Source organism: Nelumbo nucifera, chromosome 4, assembly GCF_055504915.1.
Source record: "Nelumbo nucifera cultivar China Antique chromosome 4, China Antique-T2T, whole genome shotgun sequence".
NCBI classification, from domain to species: domain Eukaryota; kingdom Viridiplantae; phylum Streptophyta; class Magnoliopsida; order Proteales; family Nelumbonaceae; genus Nelumbo; species Nelumbo nucifera.
This window is the reverse complement of record NC_142652.1, coordinates 26,641,528-26,655,882: the sequence shown is the minus strand read 5'-3', so window position 1 is coordinate 26,655,882 and position 14,355 is coordinate 26,641,528. Positions and strand designations below refer to the sequence as shown.

The 14,355-nt window shown below is 35.1% G+C and overlaps 1 protein-coding gene across 2 annotated transcripts; it reads right to left on the bottom strand.

Annotated features, from left to right (window-relative positions):
- Positions 1-417: 417 nt before the first annotated feature.
- Positions 418-2,886, bottom strand: LOC104602974 (ethylene-responsive transcription factor ERF118). 2 transcript variants are annotated; one of them, XM_010266854.3, is made up of 3 exons: positions 2,750-2,883; positions 2,175-2,473; positions 418-2,063 (listed from the first exon to the last, which is right to left on the bottom strand). In XM_010266854.3, the coding sequence occupies exon 3, from the start codon at positions 1,857-1,859 to the stop codon at positions 828-830; it is 1,032 nt and encodes a 343-aa protein (XP_010265156.1). In that variant the 5' UTR covers positions 1,860-2,063; positions 2,175-2,473; positions 2,750-2,883; the 3' UTR covers positions 418-827. The 2 variants fall into 2 exon arrangements, with proteins under 2 accessions (XP_010265156.1, XP_010265157.1); XM_010266855.3 differs by having other exon boundaries at positions 2,184-2,886.
- Between the last annotated feature and the right edge of the window lie 11,469 nt (positions 2,887-14,355).

The window sequence follows — 14,355 nt, the reverse complement described above, 5'->3', positions numbered from 1 at the left end:
TCAACCCAGAGAATTAACAGAAAGAAAAAGAAAAGCCGAGTCACCACTGCCAGCAACAATAAATTCAGCCATCCCCTACGAGGACGAAGGGGGTTAAAGCTTGAAAAAGTAGGTAAAATATAAATACTAAAGACAGACAATCCATAAGACTGAAAAGTAGAAAGAAAAATACCAGGATGAATAGAAAAAACACCCATTCAAGCCACGAGATCAATAGAACGAACGGTTAGAGCTTGAAAAAAAAGAGATAGATAATACTTGAATCACAAAATTTAATTTGATTTTAGAATTATATAATTAAAAACCCACCTTCCTCCATAATCAATTTGCTACAAAAGAATCCAATTCTTTATCTTCGTAATGCAAAGAAGATGCTTCAACAACCTCCCTCAATAATGTCAAACAAATGATGTAAAATTCCACATAAAATACTAAACTCATAATATTATATTCCATCAATTAAAAAAGAAATCAAGCATAGCTGCTCAATCTCAACCAAACACAAAGTTGAAAGACCGGGAGAAAAGTGCAGAGAGATGAACAATATCTTGACCGGTTCAACACTACTTCTGATGACTCTCTTGTTGAGGAAAGTAGAAAATCTTGGGACGGCTCTAATAGCACAGAAAAACCCAAGAACTCTCCCCCGCACTCCGAACTCATCTCTCTGTATAAACAAATAAACGAACTCAACCACAAAACCCTCTCTCTCTCTCTCTCTCTCTCTCTCTCTCAAGAGCTTCTTCCTTAAGCTCCTAAGAATTTAAAAAGAGATAAATGAACCACTGTAACGACTAACAAATAGCTCAAACTCCTAACTACAAAACTTATGGGCAGGCAATATTAAGGGATTCATCAATCCACGCCAATTCTTCGGCGCCCAGATCGAAGTCAAAGTTGGGAAGATCACTCGGGTCACGGTCTTCAAATCCGTAGAGTGGAATCTCAGAGAAGTCGTAGAAATCTTCAAAAGCATGCCCAAAATCGTTGACGAGGAATGAATCCAACTCAAAACTAAGCTCAAGATCTTCCGCCATTGGTGATGAAATTACTGGCAATGGTTCCTCCTCTAGGAAATCTGAGATGGGCTGATGCTTTTCTGGTTGTGGCTGCTGCGACTCTGCATTTCTTGTGGAATGTTGTTCTTCTTTGGTTTGCGAGCCAGCGCAAGCCACATGTGAGGCTGCAGTGGAGACATCGAGAACCGAAGATGGGGACGAGTGAGAGAAAAGACTCTCAGAGTCCTCAGAAACACAGGACTGAGTCATAGAACCTGCTGCAGAAGACGATGGTGTATTGTGGTTGCCATCGTTGTTTTTGATGCGCCCGCCTGAGAGAGACATGCTCTCTATCTGAAAACTCTTCGAAGCGGCTTCATATGCCTCAGCGGCCTCTTCAGCAGTATCATAAGTACCCAACCAGACTCGAACCCCTCGGATAGGGTCTCGAATCTCCGCAGCCCATTTGCCCCATCTCCTCTGACGAACGCCCCTGTATTTGGAAGAAGATCTGGGCGTCCTCGTCAAACCCCTTTTACTAGGGTTTTTGCCAGACTTGTTAGGGGTTTTGGCACCATTGTTACTATCTTGAGAAGAGCTCTCTGTTTCAGCAAAAGATGATTGAAAAGGAGAAATCGGAACACGAATCTCACGAATCAGACGTTTACAACCCACGCCATTCCTCCTTTCATTAGTTTCGTCTTCACTGGACGAAGAATCAGTCGCATCGGGGTCGTAACAGATAACACGGATTTTTCTCATCGTTTTGGTCTCCATCTCTTCGCTGATAAAGCTTTGTTTCTTCTTCTGCTTCTTACATACCTTATCTTGATTCAAAAGCTGCCTTTGAGGGCCTGGCATTTCTAGAAAGAATGCAAAATAAAATCTTCCGCAAATCCCAACCCCCGAAGAAAAGAACCAAAAAATATCTCAGAGAAAAGAAATATATTAGAAAGAAATCTCTCAAAGCCTCGGTATCAAGTAAGAACTCCTCTCAAGAACAAAAAGAGATATAAAAATCGCTTTATGTGAAAACCCACAAAGCATTCTACTCTCGAAACAGTCCTGCAAAAACCCAAAACCCCAAAACCCATTAAAAACCCACATCGCAAAATATAGAGACAAATAAAGAGAAACAAGATATCAGACATTCATGAAAGAAAAAATAAAGTATACCGTTTTGACCTCAAGCGCATCGAATCGGTTAGCGACCCCTTTTTCGTCCAGTGCGGGAGAGGTGAAAGTCGCATGCAGAGCCAGAAGAAGAAGAAAGTGAAGAAACTCGAGAATGAGAGAAACAGAGAAGAAAGCCAGAGCTGCTCCGGAGCTCTAATCAACAGATCAAAACTAGCCGACATAAATTCGTCACTCCCACCTCCTTTTCTCCTCTCCCTCTCTCTCTCTCTCTCTCTCTGCTTCTTCAGGAAAACCCCTTCCTTCTTTCTTCCAACGAAAAAGAGAAACCCAATCACCAACTAAAACATAAAAAGAGCGAACAAAAGATTAAAAAATTAAAAACGAAAACAAAAAAAAAAAACAAAAGGATGACGAATCTATGGCTGCGATTTATCTCCTCACAACATGACAAAATCCTTTCGGGTTATTTCCAATTACTTGCCTGAGAAAAACCCAAAACCCAAAGAAATAGATGGAGAGTAAACTACACAGAGCGTGAAGGCAACACAAATCTCTATAGAAGAAGTGAAGAACCCAAGAAAAATTAAAAAAAAAAAAAAATCTTATAATGATACCTTGGTTGATTCTCTACATATATATATATATATTCTTGTCTGATCTCTGTTGCTCTGTTCTTCCCTCTCCCTTTCTTCTCCTTTGGCTCTCACAGACTCTCTCTCACTCGCCCTCACCTTTCCCCAAGCGGTCAAATGCATTAACGAGGAGGAAAGCTAATATTATTAAATGTAAAAAAATAAACGGAAAGCCGATGAACCGCCATATGGCATGAGTATGGAGCATGTGCATGCATGATGCATGACTCTCCCTCCCTTACGAGTTACGGCTTACACCATCTGTCTTACCATGTATACCTAATGCATGCATGACAGCATGAGCATGACATGCCATGCGGCGCCACCACTATTAGACATTAGTCAGAGGAGTATAGTTTGTTACGGTTTCCGAAAAGGAAGCGTCGTGGATTTCCATCTTTACAGCTCCTCCTCTCCTTGTCTTTTTATTAAAGCCCTCGTCTTCTTCTTATTCACGGAAACGCCACAAGAGTTTCGTTACTTACTGGTTCCTGAATTTCGTCTCGAAACGGAAACTTCACCGTCCACAACTGTATATCCGAAACTTCACTATTCGCAAATATATCTCTCCGAGATTTTGTGCTTTGGTACTGAGGCTGCAGATAAGTCGGATCAGTTGCGATTGAAATCCGAATTCGATTCGACCGATCTGATCACATTCGAATATATTCTAATTCAATCCACCACGATCCGATCCTATTCAATTCGTTAATTATGAAATATAATATATTATGTATTATGTATTAAGACTGCAAACGGATCGGATCAAATCGGATATGTCTTATATCCGAGTTCGATTTGTTAACATTCGAAATCCGAATTGGATCATACTTGTTAACATTCGAAATCCGAATTGGATCATACTTATCAAATATTTAACGAATTCGAATCGAATTCGGGTTGTAATAGGATATTAAATAGTATGAATAAATTAGACTAAAAATGACTAATATATTATATATTATTAATAAGATGAGATAAAAATGGCTTTAATAATATATTATAGAATTGAAAACTATTTATATAAAATAACATATGACAATCTAGTGAAAAATATAACATTAAGAGTAATAAGACCAATTTTATTGATAAATATAATATAATTTTTAAGAATATATGAGCATATATTTAAATTGAATTAAATCGAATTACATCGAATTAGATAGGATAATCCAATTATAAACGAATCAAATTCAAATCGAACTTAATAGGATCGAACTTCAATTCAGAATCAAATTCAGATATTCAATAAAATATTCAAATTCAAATCATAATTTTTAAAATCCGACTGATTCTTATTGGATTCAGATCAGTCAAATTGTTGGGACCGGATATACCCCTTACCGAATCCAATCCAATGCCCATTTTATAGCATATTTATTCAATTATTTATTTTTTTTATATGGTTTGTCTCGTGGTAACCTGAACCCATAATCTTCGTATTCCTTGCACCCCAAGAAAATTTACTTTGTTAAATGATTAATTTCTCATCATTTTTTAAATGCTTACCTTTTATTATTTATTTTTTTGTTGTTTCTAATTAATCCTCAATCACAATTCATTGATTCATTCCTTCCTTTTTTTTTTCCTTTTGATACAAACAATTCATTCCTTAAAACTTGAAAGGAGCCTTCTTCCAAACAAGTAGATGAAGTTGACTTTAAGTCAACTAAATGGTGGGTCCATAGCCATTAACAAATTAGGCTTACAACGAAACAACCCTATTGGTTCAAATTTTATGTCAATGTTTCATCATGGAGGAGATGGAATAATCAGACGTTTGAGATTTATGCCTCGTAGGGTAAAAGAGTTGAAAAAAGAAGAAAATGCATTCATGGGACCAGTGAACAGTGTACGATGTGGATTGTGCCATTATGGAGCATATAGAGAACTGTCGGATCATACAGAGCTTTCATCAGATCTTCTAAAATAAATGCTGAGCTTTCATCAGATCTTCTGAAAGAAACGCTAAGCTGCTGAACATGACATATCGGACTTTTACGGAATCAGGCTGCTGAATTGAATTCATCAACAGACGGCTTTGATCGTTTTATTCTGAGGGCCCATTAAGTAACGTTTAAGCTTACAAAGTTACAATGCTGTGATATGGGCTTGTTTTTTTAAAGAATACGGTCATGGATCATCGTATAATATTGATATTGTAGATCCACCAAAAAAAATCGTATAAAATTGTAGTCTGCGTCTGGGAAGCAAGGACGAAAATTTGGAAAGATTTGTTGTCTTGCAGCATCCGTGTATGATAATAAGATACGCGTGGGCCGTACGGTCATGGATGAGATGCTGTGATATGGGCCCACTTCGAAGTCCAAGTCAAAAAAAAAAAAAACATCACAACCATCCTATTTGTAGACTTCTTTATGGATGGTATTCATTTTATATTTTTTGCCAACCGAGCTTGTCGGTGCCAGAGAGACTGACCAGCCGGAAGGAGCAGAGTGTGCAGTGTACTGCTGCAGGACTATTACCGGCCAAAGCTGGGCCCGAACCCGAAGCCCATCCCAAGTCCGGCTGGTTTTAGCAAAATCGATGTTCAATGAAGTAGGTGTTGGAAACATAGCACCGTTTTCTATTGTAAGGTGTTTATTTTTTTATTTAAAACCGGTACTGCCACATAGAGAAAATAGTACTGGTTTTGTTTGGCATCGGTGATGGCAGTTAGGGGTGTAAATCATGTGGCCCGGCACAAAATTGGACCGGCCTGGCACGGTCTGGCACAAAGGCCCATGGGCCGTGCCAGGCTCGGCACGAAGGTTTGTGCCGTGTTGGGTTTGAGGTTTGAGGTTCACGGGTTGGTACAGTATGACACGATTATTCATGCCATGTCGCTCGTGGCCCGTGTGCCGGTATGGCTCAGCCCGCGGCATGGCTCGTACTACAACCCATCACGGGCCGACATGGCATGGCCCGCAAGGTCCATATCAGGCCGAGTGCAGCCCATCTGGAATATCGCCATTCCCCCCCCCCCCAAGGGGCCCAATGACTAGTTTTACCTTTTGAGGGGTTTTTACAAAAATACCCCCCAACAGATATAAATGCCCCCAACAACTATATAACAACTAGTTTATGGGGGCTTTTTGGGTAAAGTTATAAAATAACTTTACAATGACCAAAATACCCCTCCCAACAACTAAAAAATAGTTGGTTTTTAGGGTATTTTAGGCAATTGAATTATTTTTAATTCCTATAAATAACCCTATCATCCACCATTCTTCTCATCACACCAATTCAACAATCAACATTCAACGATTCTCTTATTAAGTTATTATCTTAATCTCTTCAGTCTTCCCTCCCTCAGTCTTTCATACATTCTATGCAATCTAACTATTTGAGTGAACTCTAATAATCTCACAGTCTGATTCTCCAAGTTAGCAATTTGGGAGGTAGAGGCTTGGAGGCTTGGACGTTGTCACGTTGAAAGGCTTTAATTGTTTAAATCAATTTGGGATTCTGAACCAACAACCCGGGACCGGGGTAAGTCCAATTAAATTAATTTTATTTTTTGAGAAATTGAAAAAAAAATGGCCAGTTCTTCTCAAAACCCCAAGTTTAATAGCCCAATTTGGAAAATATTTAAAATAGAGGATGTTGAGGGAAAAGGAAAAAGAAGAGTTTGCCAAAAATGTAGAAAAGACTCTAGCTATTGTAGCAAAGGGTGGTACTGGCTATTTGACCAGACATTTTCTTACACATGAGAAGGAAGAAGAAATAACTCATAATTTAAATGAATTGTTGAAATAATGGAAAATAAATTTTAAAAATATTGGGAGAAGTCAGAAAACATTTCTTGCCGCCAATCCCGCCATGGCACGTGATCCTTGATCTACTAACCCCTTCGGTGTCCATAGGCTACAGTTCCATTTGAGTCTTGGTTAATTGTTTTAGTGCAAGACCTACAGGTACCACTGTATCAGGGTTGGCTAGATGCAGTCATGAATCATGATGCAGGATATAGATTATAACTTTACAATTACAAGACAAAGGAGGGGATGATACTACTACATACACTGGATATTTCATTTTTCACATGAAGCATATGATGAAAGTGTGTGTGAACGCTTTCATCATAATGTATATGTAAATTTTAACAAATAACCCACAAATTTTTATTTTTTTTCAAATTATTGTAATTTTTGTTTTAATTTTACTTAATTTATTTGCTATTAATGTATATGTATTTTCATCCAAGTATGAAGTATGAAGTATCCAACCATTGTTTATTTCATAATTTCAATATTTGTATGCTTTGTAATTTGTATCATTATTCGTTCAAATTTAAATGAAATAAAATTCCTATTTAAATTGTTTTATACTTTTATTTATTTATTTTTTGGGTAATTGACAATTGTAAATTCGTTATTTGTAGATATAAGATATCCATTCAGTTTAGCCCGGTTCAGCCCATGCCGAAGGCCCGCCTTGTGGCTTAGTCCGGCACGACCCAAGCCCACGGCACGGCCTACAGCCTGTCTCGGCCCCACTTTACACCTCTACTAGTAATAACATTTTCAACATGGTCTATATTATTCAATTTTCAAGATTATGCCATATTGATGCCACATCATTGCACCGTTGGCATTAATGCACCATTTACTCAGAAAACATTGAATTTGGCATTGCTCTGGATAATACTTTCCTGATTTCTATGGTGTGGTCTAGAGCAACATTTTTTTCTAGAAAAATGGTATCAAACAAGAGGACACTGTTTAAAGCACCGCTTTCTCTGATGTGGCATCTACATGGTGTCGTTTCATTATTTTGTACCAAACAGAAAATGACATCAATGCCAAACACTATGGAAGTAAGGTTGTGTGTGCTATTTCAGTATTTTGTACTTTGTACAATACGCATCCCGCATGGGGCCTGCATTGACTGTGATAAAACGAATAGGAATTTCTTTCTGGTTAGATACTAGAGTGGGTCAAGTAAAACATTAAACCAATGTTTTAAAAATTGATCTGGAGCCAGATTCACTTTGGCCACTAGTTTTCGGGCCAACAGTTTGATCATTTTGTTTAAAGAGATTAGTTCGTGATATTTTAAGATATTAAAAAATAAGAAATCTCACTTTAGTACCCTAAACTTTGGGGGTAGTGTCAAGTTAGTACCTGAACTTTCAAACGTGTCACTACAGTACCTAAACTTTCAAAAAGTGTAAAGTTAGTCCTATCGCTAATCAACAGTCGATTATTTATTGAAAATGTTAAAACTACCCTTAAAAAGAAAGCATTGTTCATTGTCTTCTACCTTGAGACTGAATCGATTGCGGTGTTTGACATTCTAGACTAATTAAGTCATTGTCTTCTACCTTTAGATTTGAGACACATTCTTATCTAGTTATTTCTTTGCTTTCAGTTATTCTTTCCCTCTATCATATTTTCATGTTTTTTCTCTCTTTTTCTTTGAAGACAACCTGTTCAGTCTCAAGGTATAAGACAATGAACAGTGTCTTCTTTTGAAGGGTAGTTTTGACGTTTTCAACAAATAACTGATGGTTAGTTAATGGTTGGTACCAACTTGACACTTTTTGAAAGTTTAGGTACTACCGTGACATGTTTGAAAGTTTGGATACTAACTTGGCACTACCCCCAAAGTTCAGGGTACTAAAGTGGAATTTTCCTTAAAAAAATAATTAAAATGAAAAAATTGGCCTAAAAAAACATTGTTTAGGTTGAAGAGGTAGACGGTTCGACTATCAGGTTAGTGGGTTGTTGATCAAGTGGGTATTTTGCATCGATGTCGTTTTTTGAGAAAATGGTCCACATCAGAAAAAGTGGTGCTTCAAAAAATGATCTCTTATTTGATACCGTTTTTTCAGAAAAAAAAATGTTGCTTCAAACCACATCATGAAAATCGAGAGAAGTATGGTCTAAAGCAACACCAAATTCGATGTTTTCTTAGAAAACAGCTTAATGTTGCCGGTGGTGCAATGATGTGGCATCATCTGGAACGTTGGATAATATGACCAATGTTAACAGTATTACAACACTGATACCAAACAAACCAGTGTTGTTTTCCCAGAAAACAACCTATGTGGCAGTACCATTTCCAAACAAAAAATAAGCATCATTTTTCTCAAAAATGGTGCTTACAACTCACACATGCCCAGTACCATTTTTATGAGAAAACAATGCAGTGTTCCTAGCACTGATGCCAAACACCTACCAATTCAAACAGTGTTTTAAATACCAATAGGTCAAACTGTTTTTGCCTTCGGGTCGCGGGACACTAGTTCGACCAGTTGGGTTAGATGGGTCAGACTGTGTCATGTTAGTCACATGAAAATTCATATATGTATGTATGTATGTATGTATGTATAAATATGTATTTTATCAATAAATAATGTATAATTATGTTTTACATGTAATATATGAAATATTTTATATTTAGTTTATGTTTTAAAATTTAATTTTTATTTTTTATATTTGTAAAAAATATTAAAAATTGCATTTTGAGGCCAAAAGGGGGGTTTTTTGAAAAAAAAAGGGCAAGTTGGCACCTTGAAACACATAGATTTCAAAAAGTTACCCAAAATCTTAAAAAATTCACTTCAATAGAACATTGGAGTGCAAAGTTATGGCCTCCTAAAGTTTGCATATACAATTGATATGCAACCTATGACTTGGGCACCAGGTCAAAAGGGTTAATGGTCCAACCGACTGAGTCATACGGTTTTTTACCACATCAATAGTTTTTTGACCTTCTCCAGGTTTTATTCAAATTGGATCCAGAATCTTGACTAGATAACAGTTCGAGCGGTTAAACCAATCAAGTCAACGACGAGGTGAAAACACTGAATGCAATAGTTTTTGGAAAAATTACAAATCTAAAATAAAATATAACTAGAACCCATGCTGGTTTTTAGGCCAAATGGTCCAAGTCAATGACAAATTTAATACCTTGCGTTAAACACACTACTTAGAATTTGCAAGAAGAATACTTTTTATTTGCTTTTTTTGATAGAAAAAAAAATGGAAAAGTAAGAAAAATCATCTTAAGATGATTTTATGCTTCATGAATTTTGGCCTAAAATTTTATATACTATGAAATTGATTCTTTAAGGTTGGACCAGTGTAAAACTCCATTCCCAATTTGTATTTATTGGCCTTTAGATGGAATGTAAGTTTTACATTAAAAATCGATGTAAACTCTACACACAATTGAGTTTTACATCGACAACCACACTTTTTGAAGTTTCAATGGTTCACTCATTTAAATTGATCAGTGTTGAATTCCATCGATATACTTTTACATCAATAAAGGTTTGCACCGAAAACAAATGTAGCCTAAAAGGAAAATATACGCAAAGGAATAAATGTGCATATATTTATAAATATGAGTAAATATGTCAAGTTAATTTTGCATTTTACTTTCACCATTGCCACTTCATATCTACTAGTAATTAAGCACGCACGTATGATTTTTTTCCATATTAATTACTTGAGTTTTAGATATATAATAGTTAAGATATAAATTGAAAATTAATAAAAGTAACCATATGATTAAAAATAAACTTAAATACTTGTGCTAAATGTGCATGTGCATAAATTTTAAATAATAATAATAATTATTACTACTACTACTACTCATCCTCCTCCTACTCCTACTACTACTACTACTAAAAATTTTAAATTATAAATAATGTTTTAAATATGTTTTGTTATATATATATAATATAAATAACATTTAATATATATATATATATATATGCATATATATGATTAGGGTCGGGGCAGGGATCTCAATTCCCATCCCTGTCCCCACCCCCATCCCGCCAAGACAATTCCCATCCCTGGTCCCATCGGGTCGGGGAAGTCAGGTCCCCGTTGGGGATGGGAAAAATTGCCATCCCTAAAAGTGTGTTATAGTAAATGCCCCTAATAGAAACACATAAGAGTATACAATTGTTTCATATTTTCAACTTTTTCAATAATTAATAATTATTCATATCATCGATTAATCCATTTGACCTAATCCACTAAACCATGACCCCAAAAAAAGTTTGATTTCTATGTTGATTTTAAATTTTGTATTACATTTCTATTATTGATAAAATTATATCCTATGTACAATATTTATTTTTGTTCAATATAATTAATGTATAATATTGTAGATGTACCCAATATTTTATTTTTTATAAATATATAACATTATATCTTATGTATAACATTTATTTTTTTCCTTTGTATTTTCTATTTATAAAAAAATTATTATTTAACTATGGCATCATTTAATTTTTAGGTTGATTTTAATTTTGGCATTCCATTTTCATCATTTATAAAAGTTCTTCTTATATTTAATACTTATTTTTGTTCAGTATAATGAATATACAATATTAGTGGTGTGCCCAATTCTTTTTATTTTTTATTATTTAATTATGACATTATTTATTAACGCATTTGACCCCAAATGATTGAATTGCTTACCCACCACCAAGAGGGAAGAAAATTATTTTGTTTTCAAATTATTTTTTAATATATTTATTTTTATATTATTAAAATTAATATTGTGGATTTAATTAGTAGAATTTATTGATGAGAAAAAATATATCTTAAATATATGATTTAATAAGAGAATATACCTTTAGATTTGAGATTTAGTGAGAGATAATAAGAAAACACTTTTACTTCCAATTGGTTTTAAATTTTACATTCCATTTCCATATTAATAAATAAATTTCTTATTTATCATCTATGTTTTCAACCTGTTGTTGACTTGGCCGATTGAATTGTTCGAACCGTCACTCGGCCTTGATCTTGGGTTTGGTTCTATTGAAACACTCCCCCTTTCAGTTAAAAACCATCTAACTCGGGTGGTTCAACCATTGTCCCTTTTGACCCATTGCAGGTTGCGCATTTAATTATGTGCAAGCTTTTGGAAGCCATAACTTTGCACTCTGATGTCTGATTGGTGTTATCTTTTCTTTTCGTGAAAAAAAAAACCTTTTTTGGCCCCAAATTGCAATTTTTAATATTTTTATAAATAAAAAAATTAAAATCTGAATTAAAAAACATAAATAAATGTAACATAATACATATATAATATAAGCAAAACATAATTATAAAATATATGCAAAACAAAACTATAGTATATGTAAAACATAATTATACTATTTATTGATAAAATATGTATTTTTACACACACACACACACACACACACACACACACACACACACACACACACACACACACACACACACACACACACACACATATATATATATATATATATATATATATATATATATATATAGTGTTGATGCAGAGCGGTTTGACACGTTTGACCTTGATAGTTGAACTGGTGACCCATGATCCAAAGGCAAAAGCGGGTTAGCCTCTGGGCCGGTTTTTAAAACATTGTTTAATCATATTTATTATTGTTTAATATGTCAAATATATGATGTTAAAATTGTTCCTATTTTTTTAATTTCTAGATGTTTTTTTGCATTTTATATATTTTTGAATTTTATTATTTAATTGTAGCAACACAGATTGGCCCATTTGACCCAAATGGTTTAATTTCTTACCACCACCTACATGAAAGCACTACTTTTTTCCAGGTAGATATTAAAGGTAAAAATTATTAATTTATTATGTAAGGATTTAATTATAGAATTTAATGATGAGAAAAAAAAACAAAAAATCCTTAAATATATGATTCAATGAAGGAAAGTGCAAATTAGTACCGGATTTAATGAGAGAGAATTGAATGCATTGAGTATCTTGAAATTACCTCTTTACAATTCATTTAATATCAATAACCAACTACCCTATTTGCCCTCATTTTTTTCAATAAATTTAAATATAGAGGGGTAAATTCTGTCATTAGAAAATTCTAAAAACATTCTCGAGCCTATTCGTACTTTTTAAAGTAGTATAGATTTGTTTACCGGAAGCCCATTCTAACACTATACCTGAGTGTGTCTAACTATCTATAATGGGTGATTCATAGCATCTAATTATTTGAAATGCTAAAGCAAATCAACGGAGACATGTGGAATTAGGTTAGCTATGGTGAAATGCTAAGGCATCTAAGTATAGAGTCGGTTGTAGTGGAAGGGTTGGTTTGGAGAAGTATCATTTTTTTCTTAATTTTTTTTTGTAGGGAGGAAGGGGTGGGGGCAAATAAAGTATGTGTTTGGTTCCGTTTATGTTTATTGGATGGGCGTTTATCTGATAAATGCCCACTTTAAACGCTTTTTTGTTTGGTTTGGGCGTTTCAAGAAACGCTCCTTTACAACTCAACACAATATAAACGTTTTCTCACTTTTCCTATTTGGTGGCGCGTTTCAAGAAACAATCATATGGATGTTTCAGTGTGACACTTTTCACTTTGGTGTATACGATCCATTAGTCAATCCAATGGTCCAAATTACATGTGTTTGCATTTAAAGACCGGTTTTCAGATCCAACGGGGGAAATATGATGTAACCCACATCCAACGGTAGATATATGACACTTTCACTTCGACTCTCTCTCTCTCTCTCTTTCTCTCCCTCTACCAATCTTTCAGGTTAGTGGTGGAAAGGGAGAACCCATGTTTCAGATGGATAGAATACAAGACAATAATAGTAGCATACAAACGGCAAAAGCAACGATGAAGAAGAGAACAAACGACAAAAGAAAATTGTTGTATGTGTTATCAGAACAAATGATCTGGATCATTTTTTGTTGAACAATAGAACAAATGACAAAAGATAAGTGTTATCATATTTGAAGTTTGTAGCATAGAAACGGTAGTTTATCGAATGCAAGGGATTAATGGTGAACATACCAATCAATGGGCAAAAGAAGCAGTGATGAGAATGGATTAACTGCATATGAAGGAGCTTGTCGACAGGTTATAAGCCTACAAAAATAAGAAGAAAATGTCTCAATTTGTCAGAGAAAAACCACTTGCCGACGGCAAGGCAGGGGAATAAGAAGGTATCAACGGTGAACTCTTACTGGCGTTCAGTGGCTAGCATCAATGGTGTGAAAAGAAAGAACTCCCCTTGCTCCACTGAGTGTCTGTGTCGTCTAGCTCTGAACTTGTCGTGGTTAGGGCTTCAATTGCGTTTTTTCTTTTGGGATGGTAGATCCGCGATCTACCGGATCAAAAAACCGAGTGTGCCAAGTTAGATTACACGTTAGCTCCACATCATCGCGCGTTTCGTGAAAAGGCCAGTCGTTGCTCAACGACACTTTTCATGAAAATCAATAAATAAACATTTATTAGTGTTTTTCAATAAACGGTCACACCAAACACCATTTTTGAATCCAAAAAACATTTAATAACCCAAAAGCTAAGCTGGCACTAAGATGGCAGCGTTTATCTGATAAACGTAAACGGAGCCTGCATTCAGATTTTAATTTTTTTATTTATAAAAATATTAAAAATTGCAATTTGGGGCCAAAAAAGGTTTTTTTTTTCACGAAAAGAAAAGATAACACCAATCAGACATCAGAGTGCAAAGTTATGGCTTCCAAAAGCTTGCACATAATTAAATGCGCAACCTGCAATGGGTCAAAAGGGACAATGGTTGAACCACCCGAGTTAGATGGTTTTTAACTGAAAGGGGGAGTGTTTC